The 20,747-nt window shown below is 41.9% G+C and overlaps 1 protein-coding gene across 11 annotated transcripts in view; it reads right to left on the reverse strand.

Moving 5' to 3' along the window:
• Nucleotides 1-20,747, reverse strand: part of MYT1L (myelin transcription factor 1 like) — a 573,498-nt gene that overhangs the window by 186,962 nt on the left and 365,789 nt on the right. For all 11 annotated transcript variants that reach the window (XM_075598278.1, XM_075598276.1, XM_075598273.1 and 8 more), the window contains one exon: nucleotides 17,391-17,686. In XM_075598278.1, coding sequence (XP_075454393.1) covers nucleotides 17,391-17,686 — 296 coding nt within the window. The remainder of the gene's footprint in view (nucleotides 1-17,390; nucleotides 17,687-20,747) is intronic.

Consider the following 20,747-nt stretch of genomic DNA (forward strand, 5'->3'; position numbering starts at 1 on the left):
TACACATCACCTCCATCACTTCGCCTGGCGCTACCACCTATACCACATAAGAAAAATGTGTCCACTCATTTTTCTCTCTTTGGCCAAATTTATCATCCACTCCCTCATCTTCACTCATCTCGACTACTGTAACTCCATTCTCCTTGGTCTCTCCCTCCTACTCCTTCCTACTCCTCCAACAAATCCAAAACACTGCAGCCCACACACTTCTCAATCTCCCCCACTCTGCCCACGCCACCCCTCTCTTCTCCCAACTCTACTGATTACACATCCACACCCTCTTCAAATTCCTCACCCTGGTCTCTTGCTACACCCCTTCCCATCCTCTTCACTCCCTGTCTGCCACAACCCTCACTTCCCCAGAGCCCCCTGTGCCTGCTCTCGATTCTGATCATTTGCCTTACTCGCACCCTCCACAGGAACAAGCTCCCCCATCACATTCAATCTGCCCCCTCCCTAACTATCTTCAAATCAGATTTAGATCTCGATATGATCACTAAAGATGGTCCAAGGGTTGCCTTTAGGAGAACTAGTACTTTTGCTTCTTCAATTTCTCCCAGCTTATTCAACTCTTCACTCAGGGGTCACATCTGGGGTATACCATTGGGGTTCCATAAATGTGGTTACTGTGGGTGGTGTCAGTTCGCCAAATCTATTAAAGTGATTACTGTTCAACCCAAATCCAGTTATAAGATTTCATCTTTTATCAACTGTCACACAAGTTTCGTCATTTATGTCATTGTGTGTGGCTGTGACAGAAAATATGTAGGGAGAACGACCAGACCCTTAAAACTTAGAATTGCAGAACGTGCTAGGTTGATTAGAAAGAAAGATATCCCGTCTCTAGACATTTTACTGAATGTCATAAGGGGGGTATTGCCAATTTTCAATTCTTTGGTGTGGAACATGTCATGCTACACAAAAGGGGAGGTGATAGACAGAATTTTCTAAACAAAAGGGAAATGTATTGGTTCTTTACATTGGATACTTTATATCCTAAAGGTATAAATGTTGAGTGGGAACTTAAACATTTTTTGTATGACTAATTATTCATTTTATATCCATCGGCAGATGTTCTGCCTTTTACTAGTTAATTTCCAACTTTTGGATACTTGTCATACCACTCTACATTTGTTACCTTGGATAAGGCTCTCACACTTATTTCCATTTTTGGAATATAATTTATATAAATACACATCTAGTGATTTATATATTTTTTGCTCCATGACATGTATAGAAATGCTTTAATATATTTAAGAAATCAGATAGATAGTTTTTGGCTTGTTTTGTTTTTTAGTAGCTTTAGTTATATTTTGCATATGTATTTTTATCCTTCCTTGATTCTAATGTTTTTTTTTATATTAGTTTTGCAAAGTATAATTAGTACCAATTTGTTATGAGTTTGTTTATATGTTTTTGTCATAAACTGTCTTGTCTTGAAATGTGAGTTCATTACTCTGCTACCACGCCTTCTCCAGCTGATTTTACCTACCAGCTATTTGCCTTCAGATTCAGCTGGTCATCAGGGAGGTACTCTATATCATGATAAGACTTCTCTTGGCAGATCACTCTTTGACAAAGTGCCCTATGTGTGAAACGTGTTAGAGGATCTGTCTGGACTCTGTCTGCATGTTTTTTAACCAATACATTTTTGCAAAGGACTTTTTGGTCCAACGTTGCATTTTTTACGGTTGTGCACCGGTTTTTTCTTTTGTTCACATCTTCAGAAGCCAGCCCAAAACTCATCTCTTCACTCATCACATTCCATGATCCCCATTAACCTCCTATCCCATCCTCTCCCTCACCCACCCTCGCCCTTGATCTGCCTTACCCTCACCCCTTCCTAAAACTTCCCAAAGTCTCTCCAAAACCTTCCGATGTCATCCACCTCACCAATCGAATTGCCTCCACTATCCCCACTTTCAGGCCCATCACATGCCACCGACAAGACTAAATCCAGAGACCAGACCCCAACCCCTGCCCACTAACGAAGCAAGGTTTACTAACTAATGTACAGCGCCCTGGATAAGTGCGCTATATAAATGTTGTTATAAATAAATAAATGTCAAACCTCATGGTTTACAAAGAGATTCCCTCAGGTGAGAAACAAAATGGCACTCCAGAGTACTTTGCCAAATATAAAAAAGTATTTAATGTGAAAGGATCGACCTCTGTATCTTGGACCTTTGTTCAGTACTACTACTGAAAACGTTGTGGTTTGACATGGTCGTAGCGCAAGTCATGGAATGAAATTTGACAACTACAGTAGCTATATTCTGTATTACAAATCGTATAGTTTACAGTGCGCCTATTGCAGAGCCAATCTTGTTCTTTGTTTTGGTTCGATGTGGAATTAACATAATGTCTTCTGAGCTCAACCTGTATCTTTTCACCATTTCCTGCTCTGTGAGTCCCTGTAAAGTGGTTCTGGGCCTATAAAACCATGTCCTGTGCACTCCTCTGCCTCCTCTCCCTGTCTGTCCCTCACCTTCCTCAGTATTCTGTCCCTCTTCTCCATCTGTCCTCTCTCTCTCTCCTTGCGACTGGGTGTCATGACTCGCAACATACACCAACACAGCATAAATTAATCCACAATGCCAATGTAGGTTTAAATAGGCAGCTAATTAGACTAGGTGCCTTAAATGAGTGCACCTGTGATTTAAGGAGATAATGGGGCCTGTAATTTGCAGTAGGCAGTTGATATGAATGCTTTTATTTATATTGATATTTCTACAGGGGTCCAAATATTTTCAACAATGTACATCATGAGTTAGACAGAAGTGTTTAAAGACATAAATAACAGTAGAATACCTAATAAGGCACATTAACTCACTAACTGCATGGTCAGCAGACAAGAATTAACGTGTTGCTTGTCGTGATACCATTCTGCATTTATTGAGCCATGGGTGGCAAGAAAAAAATACGAGAGAGGTTTTTGTATGGATTTAACTTTGGCACTTAACGGACTACTAGAATTCCTGCGAGGGGACAAGAAACATTGAGTTTGAGCCATTTTGGTCATATTGGGTGGTTTTGCAGAGCAGGAATGAAACCACGTTAAAAAAACAGCCTTCCTGGCACAGTTTTGCCATTCAAGAAGGGCTTACAGAATACGAGAACATGCAGACAGAGAGAAAATGGCTCTTTCCGCACAGATATGCACTTACAGTATACAGTAGCAGCTACTAAAATATCTCCCTTTGTTTGAAATAATGTTTAAATCGTAATGTCTTCCCTTTGTTCTTAAGATCCAATGACCGTTTTTGTGCAACAAAGATTGAGTACGTATCCATTTCCTCATGATATTTAATCTGCAGTTCACAGTATGGCTGCTCGCATATGTTTGCTTTAAATTACATCATACTGTAGCATTCGAGTATCTGTGATAAAGCAAGCCAGGATGAGAAGATCTGACTAAAACATGTCATTTAAAGACGGGCATATATTCTCTTAGCAATCCAACTTCTCATTAATCAGAATTTTTTTTAATGATATTGGGTTAAACACATTAAATATAATGAATATAATTTTGATTTACATTTTCCTTCACTCTAAGGGAAACAAGGTACAGTAAGTGAAAAATGTGGTGTGTGTACAGTACTTAAGAAAGACAATGAGAAAGTTTTGGTGACAATTTAGTGACTTCAGTAGTATTGGCATTTGACCTAGCATAGTCTATGTACAGTCATGGCCTAATATAGAGCAGAGTGCCAGAGAAGGCGGATTAGGGGTGGACGCTAAAACTAGCAAACAGCCTATGGCATATCAACAAATAAGCAAAGTGTTGCAGTAGAAAATATGTATTTTTTTAATTATTGGGATCCCTTCTGAAAAATAAAGTGCTGTACAAAGAGCTATGAGAATTTCCAATTTGCATATCCTTTCTCAGTCAGCAATAAGCCAAGATATTTTGTTTTAATTAAAAATGTTGAAATCTAAAGGGGAGTATATTGTACAACTAAGGAGCAGATTGTGTGCCATGTCTTGTTTAACCATAACAGATTCAAAATGGAAGGAGTCAGACACACGTTGCAAATGTTGGAAATTTGTCAGGTGTTCTTGAATGCAAGAAAGCTGGTTAAAAAGGAAAAGCACTCTCGATAAAATAAATGTCCCAGAAACATTGATCATTTTGATTTAAACATATATTTTACCAGGAGTGCATTTCCTCTTCCTATATTTCAATATACTGTAACCCCAAAGGCGCATCATTTGAGTAGACAAAATAAAATGCATTTGTGTGTTCATTGTAAACCAACATGCATTCTTTTTTACTTTAAAGTGTATTCTTACATTCTTTGAATCAGCACACGACCAGAGATGTGAAAGCCTGCCCAGATGTGCACGCCTGCCGAGATGCGCACGCCTGCCGAGATGTGAAAGCCTGTGATATGTGCAAGCCTGCCGAGATGTGCACGCCTGGCGAGATGTGCACGCCTGGCGAGATGTGCACGCCTGCCGAGATGTGAAAGCCTGTGATATGTGAAAGCCTGTGATATGTGCAAGCCTGCCGAGATGTGCACGCCTGGCGAGATGCGCTCGCCTGCTGAGATGCGCAAGCCGGCCGATATGCGCACGCCTGCCAAGATGCGCATGCCTGCCGAGATGCGCAAGCCTGCCGAGATGCGCACGCCTGCCGAGATGCGCAAGCCTGCCGAGATGCGCACGCCTGCCGAGATGCGCACACCTGCCGAGATGCGCACGCCTGCCGAGATGCGCACGCCTGCCGAGATGCGCACGCCTGCCGAGAGATGCGCACGCCTGCCGAGATGCGCACGCCTGCCGAGATGCGCACGCCTGATGAGATTCACTTTGCCACTGTTTTGATCAAACTTTCCCAAGAGTTTGAAAGCCCCATGAATATTTTGATCCACATTTTTGATGCCTAAAGATGAAGAAAAACAGCCCCATTTGTAAATAAATAAATGAATAACTATTTAACATTTTTTTTTTGTAATTGTCTAAATTGCAGCACCATAACTTTTTTTAAATAAAAAGCTTGATCCAATTTCGAACTCAAAAGTAATCAAAATAAAACAAACGTGCAATGCCCATTGAGGTTTAGGATTAATCAAACTTGTTGCAAACTTTTGGAGCGAAGCAAACATTTCTTCAAACCATAAAAAGGATGACATTAGTCAATATTGGAAATGTGGGAGATAGGTTTGCACGTCTCTACTCTGTGCCCTGAAAATATTCTTAGAACTTCTATAATAATAAACGGACAAGGAGTTGAAACCACAGTTAGGCTGTGGTTATAGAGGCGTAGTGCTTGCTGAGGCGCGTTTAGCATATATTCAGAGACCCATTATATGTTAAGGTGCCATTCTGAGTGAAAGCTTCCGCTTGCTTGCTGAACCTCGCTCAGCTTCCAGCTACAGGCAAATCTGTGTTTGCTGGAGAGGAGGTGCGGTCACGTGACCCACTGCCGTCCAATCAGAGCGCAGAACAGAAATTAACTTACACCCGAGAGCAGCCATTTTCAAGCATATGCAGAGAGAGAGGTAGCTGGGGTGGGGTGGGGGCAAACGGACTACTGCTGGGGTGGGGGGTGCGGTCAAACGGGCTGCTGCTGCTGAGGGGGCAAACGGGATACTGCTGCTGTGGGGTCGGGGGGCAAATGGACTGCTGTGGTGTGGGGGGGGGGGCAAACGGGCTGCTGCTGGGTGGTGGGGGGGCAAATGGACTGCTGTGGGGTGCGGCAAACGGGCTGCTGCTGCTGCTGGGGTGTGGGGGTGGTGGGGCAAACGGACTGCTGTGGGGAGGGGGGGGGGAACGGGCTGCTGTGGGGTTGGGGGGCAAACGGACCCATCGGGGAACAAGAGGGGGGGGGGTTTGTTTGTACTGTTTATTTTTTACACAGAATGGTAACAGAATGGAGAGCCCACAGTATATACAGTGCTTTACACCCAGTGGGTGGGTGTGGAAATGTGAGAGTTAGTAGCATAACTAAAAGTGTGTGTGGATACTATGTGGTCCCTATTGGTGTATAGAGATGGAAAAACAAGGAGTATAAGTATGTGTGAGAGACAGCTGTGTGTTCATACACCCACACCATTTATATCCGCTCCCACTCCACACACACCTTTTGTAAAGCACTGTATATACTGTGGGCTCTCCATTCATTTTTATTCACACTGATACACATACACACTCTTTCATCACTTGCTTTCAGGAACCTTTTGACACCTCCAGCCATAAAACACATCCACACCGGGGGAAGGACCAGCACAGATAACATTCCAATAGACACTGTTTATAGTACAGCTTTTGCTTGCTTCATTCATTGTAACATCGCCGGAAGAAGAGATCAGTGTATCTCGAAAGCTCGCACAAATAAAAGCATTTCGTTAGCCACAGAACGGTATCATCTATTTATTTTTTGATTATTGAAGCTCGGCTAACACGGTACTGATACCTCTACATGTGTGTATATATATATATATATATATATATATATATATATACACACAATGAATATTAATGCCACAACTAGGCTAGCTGCCTGGCTCTTTGCCTCTTTGCCTCAATTTCTTTGTGCCTCGCTGGTTCCTCGTGGTCGCTGCACTGTGACGTCACACCCTGTGGATTCGTCGCTGCACAATGACATCTGTCAGGTACACCTCCCGACCCGCCTCCGCCCACAAGCAATGCCTACTATAACACACGCTCTGTCGGATGGGCAAGAACATGAAAAGCAGCCGCTTGGTAAGCGAGAGGTGAGCATCAGCAAGCATCAGCGCCACTCTCCACTATAAACACAGCCTTAAGTTTTTGCTCAAATCCAAAAAAAAAATAGGAGCATCAATATCCATCTCAATTCTATGTTTGCATCAAACATTATTTACAAACACGATCTCAAAAACTTTAACAGCTAAACATGTACAATTGGTAAAAGGCACCATGAGTAAAAATAAATAAATAGTTAATGTGAAGTCTTAGGGCCCACTGAAAAGGCTTTCATTGTTTAGTAAACATGGACATACATTTTTAATATATTCAGTGAAAATTGCAATGCAGACAACATACCAACATATGTGTATTACCCAAAATATGTACACAGGTTTAATTAAAACATAATACCAGGAAGATGGATCAACACTTCAAAACAATGATTGACAATTATAGCAAACCCCAATTGTAATTCTTATTATCCAAGCACCACGCCACAAGATCCCCCTAGAATAGTGCGGTATAAAATACTCAGAAAATAGCAATATCATGTTTTCTATACAAAACAAACAGCGTGGTGTCATGTCCCCATGTCTCTCATAGCAGGTTCTTCTAGTCTTCTTCATTAATCTCTATTTCTTTCCCTTGCTGCTCTGTCACTCCGTCATGTCTTTTATTTATACTTACACCTTTCCTTTTCTATCATGTCAACCTGGTATACTTAAGTGAACCGTTGATGGGCTGCACTTTTGCTCCGTGTGCATCAGAGATTTTCTCCATGACAATGACGTGGACAAAGACTGAGACATTAGGACATTTTAAAAGATTCTGTATGAGGCTACCGTGTTTATTGCATTCCTACAGCAGAAAAACTGGTGCAAAACTGATTCAAAACTGTTCAGCGAAACCAAAAAGAAACATTGCTTTTAATGATATTTTGTTTCTTTGATACATTTGGGGAGATTTGTTGCATACGTTTTGCAGCTGCAAGACTTTAATTAATAGACCCAAAAGTTTATGATCAGGCCTTTGAACATATCTTTTGGTATTTAATTGGCAGGGGCAGGTTTTCCATTGTTTGACCAACAGATGCTTAAAAAAACATCCTATTGTTTTATCGTTAATAAGAATGACTAGTAATGATAATGGATTGCAGATTCAGTGTAGCAATGATATTCAGCAGGTGAGCAGAATTCTGCAGGATAAAAGTACTGTGTGCTGGGTGAGTCTGCTACAGTACAAACCATACACCTCTCCTCCATGACCCTTTTCTTTCGGTCATGCTTCTCACATCAGATCTTTCTCCCCTTGTCTGTGTCTCTCTCTTGTTCTGGTTTCTGGTGCTGTAAAGCAGTCTGACATTTGCATCCCCATGGAAATTAATTGAGCTTAAATCTTCTCTAGCAAGGGAAAGACAGTTTCACTGCATATTTCAAATGGACATATAACTTGCTCTGTTTGTATCTATCTTTCTATGCAGCCCAGTGGTTTCCAACCTTTTTTTGGTTAAGGAACCCTAAGGGAAATTCTGAGGACCCCCGAACCTTCTCCAATAGCAACTCTGTGATCAGATGCATTGTAAGGAACCCCAACCCTCTCTAATAGCGTGTATGAGATCAGATGCATTGTAAGGAACCACAACCCTCTGTAATAGCGCGTTTGCGAACAGATGAATTTTAAGCAACCGCCAATCTCCATAATAACGTGTCTTAGATAAGATGCATTGTAAGGAACCCCATCCCTCTCCAATAGAGCATCTGAGATCAGATGCATTGTAAGGAACCCCAACCCTCTTTAATAGCTCGCCTGTGATCAAATGCATTGTAAATTCTTGTGTATTTGATATAGTTTTCAAATGACCTGAAAATTGCAGGGAACCCTTTAGGAATACCTGGGGAACCCAAGGGTTTCTAGGAACCCTGGTTGAAAAACACTGCTCTAGCCTCTACTCAACATGCAATAAAGCCACTTCTCAGTACTAGAGGGGAATTAAGTCTCAGTTATTGGACTGGAGCAAATCTTTTCTCCAGCAGGGGAAGACGGTTTAACAGCATATTGAAAATGGGCCTTTACAGTAGCTCTCATATTTAATATCAATGCATGAACTATTGCTTCACTCTTACTAAGACCTCCATTTTTGCCTCCCATAATAACATTTTTACACTCTTACTGTATGTTCACTTTCAAAATCCAGACCCTCTCAAGATCAACTCCTATCTCTCCCAAGACATATCCGTTATTTTATTTCTCATTTGCAATTGATTTCTCTCTTTCATGCCTGAATTCAAACTAAGTCACTGGGGAAAAAAAGGTATGATAGTTGGGTAGTTTCACTTTCAGAATTAAGTCTGGATCAGGGGTAGTCAATCCAATCCTAAAGAGCTATCAACAGGTCAGGTTTTCAGGATATCCCAGCCAGTTGAAGACTGAGCCATTGATTGAGCCACCTGTGCTGAAGCAGGGATATCCTAACAACCTTACCTGTTGGTAGCACTTGAGGACTGGAATTGGCTGGTCCTGGATGATACAGAAATGGAAGTTTGAGCACATCTCCAATATTGGTATTACTATGTGGCTTTCAATCATATATATTGTTCAGTATATCATCTCTATTTTAGTTTAACCTTTATCCTGAACCAGTATCTGTGAAAAAAATGTGTTCAGATCCTTTTTTTTTGTTTGTTTTGTTTAATATATAAAATAGTAGTTCAGGTCCTGTTCAAGTAGAAAAAAAACCCCAAAACAGTTCAGTGCATTTCCTTTTATTAGGTTCAGATTCTGTTTGACTCCCTGTGCAAAATATAATAGCATTAATCCTCTTTATATATATATATATATATATATATATATATATATATGTGGGTTATAATTGGGAAAGGCGGGGTTGCAGACCTGCCAAAGACATGCAGATGAGCATACAGTTGTATTTACATTTGCATATTTGCTTTGCTGTGGAGGGTTTTTGTCACTTTTTTTACTCACCATAACTTAACTCAGTATTATGGTTGGCCCATCCTATAGCTTCTTTGCATACCCAGTTAATCAACCCCACACTGATGAGACCCATTAAGGTCGAAACAGCTGTATCGCTTCTCGGCCTTTTGGCTAAGATCAAGTGTAGGGTCTGTCCTGTGAAGGATAGACCCGTCGTGACTGCACTTGGTCCTCTGGTCATGGACTGAGAATGCAGATGCAAAGTAGCCCGGGCATTTTTAATCTTGCACCCCAGGCTTGGAACACCTGGGGAGCATCACTTGCTGCACTGTGGATGGCTGTTTGGGCGGCGGCCTCCACTTACGAGCACTTGATCTGCACAGATGATTTTGCACTGTCCCCTATTTTTCCCGCACTTGGCCCCCCTTATTGCCTTCCGCTGAGGGGACAAGCCAATTATTTTTGTCACCGCCTGGCCTTGCAAAGGGCCAGGCGTGCACTCGTGCACACCTTTTTATGTTGTACGTTTGAGCACCTCCTGCACTGCATTGCACAGAGCACCGGAGCACTCGCACCATGAATTTGTTTTGATTTGGTGTTGGGTTATCATCACCTCTTTCTTCAGAGAGTAAAGACTGTAGTGCTGGCTAGTGATCGCCATCCCTTCGGGGGGAGATTGCGGTGGGTTAGTAGGCGTCAGCCGAACACCCTAAAGACTTGGACCCTCCTGCTGCGCCTACTGCACGGGGAGGGAACGAGATGGACGTCGGAGTCTCCAGACGAAGACGTCGCTGTAACAACGGGATTCTTGGCTTTGACTGAAGAGGACTGTCACTGGCATGGACTGGCCTACTCTCCGGAGTTGACTTGTCACAAGTGGAGCGCACCTGATCTCACTGCGTGGATCATGAGCACGGTTTTGGAGGTGGAATCACTTTTTTCACCACCCGGGCTACAAAAAAAAAAGCTGTCTGTGGGTGGTTTTCTGGGTATGCACCTTAACCCTGGCTGTGCTCAAAGCTGTGACCATGCAACAAGCTTAAGCCTACAGGGAACCATGTTAAAAATGGTTTTTGAAGCAAAAAGTGGCACTGTGTGCTCATTTGCATGTCATTTCCCAGAATCCCTTGCTGCAGTGGAAGTGCTGTGTGCTGGGTGATAATGGTGAAAGGTGGGGTTGCAGACCTGCCTAAGACATGCAGATGAGCATACAGTTGTATTTACATTTGCATATTTGCTTTGCTGTGGAGGGTTTTTGTCACTTTTTTTACTCACCATAACTTAACTCAGTATTATGGTTGGCCCATCCTTTAGCTTCTTTGCATACCCAGTTAATCAACCCCACACTGATGAGACCCATTAAGGTCGAAACAGCTGTCTGTGGGTGGTTTTCTGGGTATGCACCTTAACCCTGGCTGTGCTCAAAGCTGTGACCATGCAGCAAGCTTAAGCCTACAGGGAACCATGTTAAAAATGGTTTTTGAAGCAAAAAGTGGCACTGTGTGCTCATTTGCATGTCATTTCCCAGAATCCCTTGCTGCAGTAGAAGTGCTGTGTGCTGGGTGATAATGGGGAAAGGCGGGGTTGCAGACCTGCCTAAGACATGCAGATGAGCATACAGTTGTATATACATTTGTATATATATATATATATATATATATATATATATATATATATATATATATATATATATATGCTCCTGACCTGTCAGGAATTAATCTGAAGGTAAGGATATTAGCATCTCTACATCTTTCAAAAAGGAACATTTGAAAACATCACTTAATGACATTAATACTAAATGGGTGGAATACTTAGTAGTTTAAAACGCAGTGGGAATAAGATTTTTGCCAGTCCTGACTTTTATTAAATAGTGAGCCTTTTGCTCGTGATATTCTAATATAAAAGGAAAAGAATACAGATTATGTATTTATTTTTCTCAAGACAGTACTAGGTCCCTATACCTTATTTCCCAATGCCTTAAGTACTGTATCAATATTAACTTATGAATTCATGGTCTCAGGATTCTTTCTCCAGCTGGGACTGCTACACGCAAGCCATCAATAAAGTGGTGATCCGAATTCCTGGAATGTTACCACTGGTTCATTTGCCTCCTTAACACAGCCGCCAACAAAAGCATCCCCAAACACTCCCTAGGTCTTTCTCTGGCAGTACAATCAGTTAGGAAGCCCAATGTTATAATGGCTCTGCTATATTCTCTTGAGTCTGTTGAAGATCTGGACAACTCTAGTTGTTTTGCCCAGGCACCACCATGGCTTCTTTTTTTTTGCTAATCCAATGAAATGTCAGACCTCAGAAGTCTGGCCCAACTTCATAGCCTCTAAACTTATGAAAGGCACAAAGGACCACTTGAAAGAATAATCACTTAAGCAAGAGATCCATCATCAACTACATGTCCGGCCCTGAGACATTTGAACCTTGAGCTTCAGCACTTAAAGACAGCAGATCAAGGTGTACTAAATCAGCTGCTATCTGCTTCACTGCTGCTGTGTACATATGATCCCTGCAGGGTAAACTTACCTGCCTGCTGCTGCACCTGTGTGCAATCAGACTCTTGGACACAACACCTGAGCTGGTGATTTCCTGCTTCCTGTTGGTTTAGGCATTTGCTCCAGCATTGCTGTCTGTGTGTTCCTGACTTGTTTGACCTGCAGCATGCCCTGAACTCAGCCTGCTCTGACTTGTTCTGGCTTGCAACATACCCTGACCCTGGCTTGCTTTAACTTTGTTCCTGGCAGTGGCCTGCTCAGACCCCATCTTGATTGACTACACTTCTGCCTGCTCTTATGCTCCTACGATCTAATTCTTGACCAGTTCTGTTTTCCTGGGACTCCTGTTCTGTGTACACCCTAATCCAGGTCCTGTATGTCGCCTGCTTGTACCCTGGCTTGTTCCTGCCCTGTCAGAAGATCCTATATGTCGCCTGCATGAACCCTGGCCAGCGCTTTTGTTCTCTGTCTGCCATGATATTGTATCCTGGCATTCCTGTATGCATTCTGCCTGGATCCTGATTTGTATCATTGGCTGGATCATCTTGGTTCTCCCTGTGATTGGCCTAAAACATGGTCTGGATGCTAAAGCTCATCCCCTGCTATAGGATCAGTCCTACCTCAAAACACTATGACTACTATAGATGATGCTAAGCAATAGCTGGCTACATGTCTATCTTGGCAGCAAAGTCAGCTTATCTTAAATCCTCAACAACAGATTGTCGCAAGGCTCAGTACTTGCACCAATGCTTTTCATAGCCAAAAAGAGTGACATAATGCCAAACAAAGTCATGCACATTTGCAATGACAAATGGAGGAATATTTCCAGAAATGGAGGCAATAGCCAAATTCCCCCAAAACAACCGTCACTGTTTTCCATCATAATAACATGAACGCTAAGCACATGCTGCTGCCACTCTGTGAGTCATGGCCCCACTCTGTCCTAACTTAGAGTGAATATGAATCGCACACTAACCTTCCTGGAGCAACTGAAGAAGTAAGCCGCCAAGACAAAGACCAGGATTAACCTTTTTCAGAAACTGGCAAGCACAAGCTGGGGAGTGCTTCAGACACCAGCAATGGCCCTTGAATACTCTGTAGCTAAGTACTGTGCACCGACTATTATGGACTATAAAGTAGCCACCCCTGACTTGTTGATGTCCAACTGAACACTGCAATGTCATCATAGAAACACTCAAGTGCTTCCCAATACCAACTCCTTCAATTTACAAGCAGCAATGTGAAACACATCAACCTTCTTATCCCCCCTGTACATTTATGTTTCCCCTTACCCTTCCTTATAGATTATAAGCTCCTTGGGGCAGGGCCCCCCTTACCTACTGTAACAATGAAAGTTAATGTTTGATATTTTATTGTTTTCATCCTCCAACCCTATTGTACTGTACTACGGAATATGTTAGCGTGTTATAAATCAATTATAATAATAAGTCGATCCCAATGCCTAGGCTGTCTTTGCTGTTGCACATGTCTCCCACACCCATTCGCTGTGGTGCCACAACCCTCTGGGAAATCCAACAAATCAAGGAAAACAAATTTCTCCCCAACCACCAAGACCTCAGCACCATCCCCACTGCTTAAAGTTGCGCAAGCCGTTCTGGACCCATGCTCTTCACCTTTGACAGCACAACTTAAATTCTGACTCTGGAAAAACTAAATGGAATTCACAAGAAATCACAAACAAACACCTTATGAAAGACCTGACTTTGATCTGCCACATAGCTCATGTGAACCTTAAACAGCATCTACAGAAACCATGGCAGATGCAGATACAATCTAAATTTAATTCTGAGGTTCTTCTATTGATTCCTTTTTACGGTAATCATATTGATATATTTTTAGGGATGGAGTGGTTTTTACCTCTCTATATTAAAACTAATGGCAGTGGATTTCTATTTCATTTAATTTTTTAATATGTATTTCTAATTATGACATCTATGTGTTAACACTTATTTCCTTCTATTTTAGATACCATTTCTCTTTAAAATGTATTTACTATGTTGATCTATGTTTATTTATTTTTTATTTTTTGTGTGTATATCAGAGTATGCACTAAATTACACGATGTGTATCTATTAGATTAAAGTTGTTCTGTATTGTGCACATTGCTAGCCCTATGTGGGAATACAGCTTTAAAAGAGGTGACTTAACAATGCGATTTTGGAAGCCTGTTTGGTCTCCATGGTAATAGTACAATATATTGGGTTGCAATAACCGAGGATTCAGCTTGGGATGTGTACTGCCCCTGATTACGTCATGACGTTATGAACGTCAATGCGTGATGACATGTCGGACGCCGGTGAGCGTCGTGACGTCATCGATGATGTGATGCAACTTCAAATCGGATGGCGGAGATGCTATTTAAAGGAGGGAGCTACCACACCACATTAGATTAGTCCCTGAGGAAGACGGACAGTCGAAACGCGTAGGGTGGAGTTTGTCCAGCACAGGGACTTTGGGGGGGCATTCATACACCGCCGGTGGACTTCATTATTCAGCCTAAGTATTATATTGTATGTCTTTATTTATATAGCGCCAAAAGTGTACTCAGCGCTTCACAAAGAATACAGTACAGGGAATTATAATTATACAATAAGTTCAGCAAAATCAGACAATAGGAAAGGAAATCCCTGCCCCGAAGAGCTTAAAATCTAAGAGGTTTAATGGGAAACTTACAGAGACAGCAGGTGAGGGAGTAAGTGCTGTAGGTGGCAGTGCTTGGTCACCATGGGTGGTAGGAGTGACTGAGTGTGGGACAATAGCCAGGAGTGCAGGCTATTGGGATGCTTGATTTGTGGGGTAAAATTTTAGGAAGGTCAGTGTTAAATGAAAAGGTTAACACCATTTACAGGGGAAGAGGTGGCAGGGAGACATGAGTGAGATCAGGTGTTTATGTCTGGCTTCAGGCTATGGGGAGATCCCCAGCAGCAGGAAGGAGTAGATAGAGGGTGTGAATAGAGGATTTGTGTGGATGTTTTTTATTGACGGGTAAAGAAGCTGTTGGGAGAAAGGTGTATAAATAATGGTGCAGTGGGGAGTGGGGAAGTTGGAGAGAACAGAGATGTTTCACAAAGGAGTAAGGAAACAGTAAACAGAAAAAGAAATAGGGAGGGCATAGTGAGATGCAGGAGGAGAGAGTTCCAAGGTACTGGAGGATAAAAGTGTACAAATAAATCACAGATGTTAAAAGTTAATGTCTCACAGTGGCTAAGTTGTAATGCAGAGTCCAGATATTCCTCCAATCTTCACCTCCAATTTCAACTCCAAAATTAACTATTGTAGACACTTTTGATGTACACTTATGATGTGACGCTTTTGATGTTACACCGCCTTATGGCTAAACAGCCATGCTACAGTGATTAAGTACCCTATTCACATGCATTTGACTAACACTTAAGGGATGGGTTTGTCTAATAAACTCAGACATACAAAATAGTAAATTAGATTATCATTTCTCTCTCAACTGATAGGAGTCAGCTCACAAACATACCCCAAAAGCCAATTAAATCTTAATTTCTCTGGTTGGTAGAATGCAGCTCAATGACACATACCCCCAAAAGCCAATTAAATCTTAATTTCTCTGGTTGGTAGAATGCAGCTCAATGACAGTGACTGCCTATCGGCTGTGGAGCAGGATCTGAAGCTGTTTTGGGAGTGACTTCTGCCTGCTTTGTGTTGTGACCCTGGGGGGTCTGAATGCCTATTACAAAGCCACTTGTGTAAGTGCACTACTTTGTGTTTAATATCATTTAAAGCAATTTTACACTATATTTTGCTTTTTTCCTTCTATATGTGGGGTCTCCCTCCCTCTATTTTCCCCTACGGATCATCTGTGTTGTCATCAGTGACGGTGTGAAGTACCTACCTGGAGGACTTCAGAGTTGGTTACTCTATATAACCACACTGCCTGTTTGCCACGTGGAATATGTGAGTCTAAAATTCAAAGATCTATTCACGCTGTTTTATTTTTTTGATATACAGTGTTGCACTATCTTTTGTTCTGTTTTATATTTTCTTGAATGTCCTGGATGAAATTTGCGCCCCTGCTGTTTTCTCCATATGTAGATACATAAATGGAAAATTATTCAGTGTGTGACTCTAGCCACCCATACCTGACCACAGAACATACTGTATATCGACTCACTGTCTGATTCACAAATACAAAGGAGGCATTGCAACGATACATTGCTACTCTTGATGCAATTATCTGCCTAAATGTGAAATTGAGGTTGTTGTCTACATCACTCATATGAAAGAGAAATGTATAACTCCAAACTAATAATGTAAAAGAACTGTACTGTAGGTCTGACATTGTGAGTTTCACACGGCACTTATAGTACAAGTATGTCACTATCATTTGGAGTACAGTAGGTATGATTGCCAACTTTCAAACAAGGAAAGCAGGAACAGTCCTAATTATTATCACAATGGTGGCTAATGGCTGCAGAACTTCTTTCTTACAATCCTCACTGCACAACCTCTTAAACCCCTATTCAATTAGCTATGTTCCCCTTGCTCTTGACGATTTAATGTCTTCCATTTACCAGTTACAAGTGAACCAACCATGAATGGTGATATCATTGTCATGTCTGGTACTTGAAATATATTGATGTCACTATACAATATTTTCTCATGATGAGGGAAGTTTCTAATATCTTTGTGTATATACAGAACAGGAGTTCTATTTTAAGACAATAAAACAGCAGAAGCGCCCACAATTTTGATTATGAAGAAAACAAATCATTATTCGATGTATTATTGATAAGAACCCCAATGCAAATACAAATCTCATATTATATAATAAAATAATAATATTACCATGTTTGTTTGGAAACAAAAATGGCTGCCATTGTTAACCTTAAAATAAACATGATTCTTTTACCACCCCCGGACTAAACAATATGCACTGTTCAGATGTATGTAATAGTTAATACCATATTTCACTACTTTGAAACCCCAACCCATATTAGATCCTGTGCTTTCTTTTATATTTAGAATAGCCTTGTGTTTATTCCAATCGTTTTTAATTTCCTTATACCATCTCTCATGGAAGGCAATATCCTGAATCTTCTACCCTTTTCTTTAATGAATTGTGCTCTAATTGATATTGCCTCTCAATTATATTTTTGTGTAAAGTACATTTTGAGTGACTAGTCCCCTAGGATCAATTTAAACAATCTATTGCTCATGAGTCCTTCATCTCAAAACTCTTTTAAACACAGCAATTAGTTTTTCTTTCACAAATACCTTAATCATTACCTTGTTCTTCGTCATCATCATAATCATCCTCATCTTCCTCATCTTCTTCTATATCCTCTTCGTCGTCTTCCTCAATTTCCTCTTCATCATCCCTATCAACCTCTTCATCTTCTTCGTTGTCCTCCGAGTATTCTTCCTCTTCCTTCTCATCCATTTCCTCCGTTCCGTCTGTTTCATAGCACTCATCTACGGAAGAGTTGTCGGTTTTCGCTGAGAAGGGTGTTCTTTTTGGAGCCGGTTCCTGGGGTTTGTTATCTTGTGTTTTCCTTTTCTTAGCCAGAGGACAGCCATACACACTACAAAACAGAACATGGAAAAATATATAAGTACGATATTCACAACACATGACTTCACATTTCGATGGTTCTTATTTTTGCTTCCAAATGTTGCTTTCATAAAACTATTCAATTGACAGTAATGCTGGTTGAAGACAGGAGTACTGAAGGCAAATATTTGAAAAGTACAAAAACAACACTTAAAAAAAGAACAATCACAATGATTTGTCTGAGTCCAAGTCATTAACAAAGGTCTGACGAGCAAAGAAAACCTTTCCACTAAAAACAATCATGACAAAAAATGTATGTAATGAAGGCACGGCATTACCATAACCCTTTCCCTGACCTTCTTCAGAGATCACGACCATAAGTGACCCCTCAGTGACGTGAACACATTAAATATATATATATTTATATATATATATATATATATATATATATATATATATATATACAGTGTTCGACAAACCTATACATTTGCTCGCCCCGGGCGAGTGGATTTAACATCGTGGCGAGCTCCTATTGGCCCAAGCAGCACACGTTTGGTACTAGGTGGCGAGTAGATTTTTTTGTGTGGCGAGTAGATTTTTTGGTGATTTGTCGACCACTGTGTATATATATATATATATATATATATATATATATATATATATATATATATATATATATATATACCTAAATGAGTGCCTCATATCCCTTGAACACACACACACACACACACACACATATGAATGCATTAATACACTGTTAGGTTTATTTGGTAGGATAATTACTTTTTTTAGGCATAACACAAGTTGGGGTCGAAATCTGGTGGAATTTAAGCCAAAGTCAAACGTTGGACCAGAAATAAACGAATGCTGACACATAAGTTTGTATACTATGGTTCTCCCAGTCAGGTATAGGCTAGCAACAAGTTAGGCCATACACAACACACATACTGTATATACAGCCTATAGGGAACCATGTTAAAAATGGTTTTTGAGGCAAAAAGTGGCATTTGCTCAAAAGTGCTCATTTGCATGTCATTTCCCAGAATCCCTTGCTGCAGTGAAAGTGCTGTATGCTGGGTGATAATGGTGAAAGGTGGGGTTGCAGACCTTCCTAAGACATGCAGATGAGCATACAGTTGTATTTGCATATATATATATATATATATATATATATATATATATATTTTTTTTTTTTTTTCAAAAAGATTGTATTAGAGTAGGTGGCTCAAATGCCAACGTTTCGGTCCTCACAGGGGGACCTTTCTTAATACACTGCCTTGAGAAAGGTCCCCCTGTGAGGACCGAAACGTTGGCATTTGAGCCACCTACTCTAATACAATCTTTTTGAAAATTACCTCTGCGTGCTGTCTCGTTCCTACTGCGTTGCTGCGGCTGCACCACTGCTGTGAGGAACACCCGTGCCTGTTAACTACTGCTAAGGGACATGCACCTACCTTTTAGTGCATACACGTGAGTGCCAACTACTCTCCATTGACTATAATATATATATATATATATATATATATATATATATATATATATATATATACACTGGCGACACACTTTATTCGAGCTCGGCTAGTCCCACGAATTCGGGTATACCCGGGTGTATTGAGGTTTGTGACTGTTTTCTGCCCGAGTGCATTGAGGTATTTTCCAAGCAGGGATTGAAGCATTTTATTCCCGCTGGCTGCAATACTGCACAGTATATATATATATACTGTATTACAATTCATGAATTTATGCCATCTGGTAGACACGCGAAGCATTGCAGCCTATTAAATCCTAATCATTATCATTTAACAGATCAGCCGCCCGTCAGCCAGGCATGAACCCAGGCTGGGAAGGCAAACACAACGGGGCTTGTCAGAGGTGAGGAGCGGCGCATTCCAGGTATCTGCCAGGTACATACTGGGTATTTGCTCGAATAAAGTGTGTCGGTGCAGTATATATATATATATATATTTGTGCGAGCTTTCGAGATACACTGATCTCTTCTTCCGGCGATGTTACAATGAATGAAGCAAGCAAAAGGTATACTAAAAACAGTGTCTACACTACCGACACACTTTATTGCAGCACGGCTAGCACCGCAAGCCGGGGGATGCCCCGGCGTGCTAGCCGCACTCCCTCAGCGTGCCGCGCATCACCGATGCGCGGTCACGCGTCATCGGGTGCCTGCGCCCCCTGCAAGCGCGTCCAGGGCTCCCCGAGGGAGCCCTGGTGTCCCGCGATGTGGGGGACGGCGGCAGGGGGTTCCGGGGGACCCGGCGGACCCGGCAGCGGGAGGGAGAGCGCCCCGATCGGAGGGCGCTATTCCGCTGCTTTGGCGCGCGCCCGGCACCCTCCGGCGCGCCAGGTTACTGCTGCGGCCGAGAACGGGCAAATGCTCGAATAAACTCGGCCGCAGCAGTATATTGGTTCATTGTAACATCGCCGGAAGAAGAGATCAGTGTATCTCGAAAGCTCGCACAAATAAAAGCATTTCGTTAGCCACAGAACGGTATCATCTATTTATTTTTGATTATATATATACGTCCTTGGTTGCCAGGGTTCCTCCATTAGGGTACTGCGTACCTTTCCAGTGCGCATGGATGTTTCCCATTGGCTCCCCGGCTCACACTTTGCCCTATGACGCGCAGGCTAGTCAGGTGACGCGCTGTAGCTCCCGACACCGGTCGCAGGCTATAGACATCAGAGCAGGCAGCCTGGATCATGGGTGGGGTTTCCCTGCTCGTGAATCTACAGACTCAGATGCCTGAGTTGGCTGCCTTTGATTACCACATTGCTTTTTTCTGCTTGTGGATCCGCATGACTCCTTCTGGTCCAGGCATTGGTTGTTTCTCAACGGTGCTCAGCTGCATAACAGGTAAATCATGACAGGTTGCTGGTGATTGGTTATGTTTAATTGGTTGCACTAGGGGTGTGGGTATATAAGTAGGGTCACTGTTAGTGTGGTGTTTGCACGGCCCTGAGGAAGGTCTCCCTGAGAGACCGAAACGTTGGCTTTCGTGTACCTGTTTATTTCAATACAGACTTCTTTGGATTATACCACGTTGGTTGCTGTCTCCTTACTGGTCTTTGGGCTGGTT

This window comes from Ascaphus truei, chromosome 4, assembly GCF_040206685.1.
Source record: "Ascaphus truei isolate aAscTru1 chromosome 4, aAscTru1.hap1, whole genome shotgun sequence".
Lineage (NCBI taxonomy): Eukaryota > Metazoa > Chordata > Amphibia > Anura > Ascaphidae > Ascaphus > Ascaphus truei.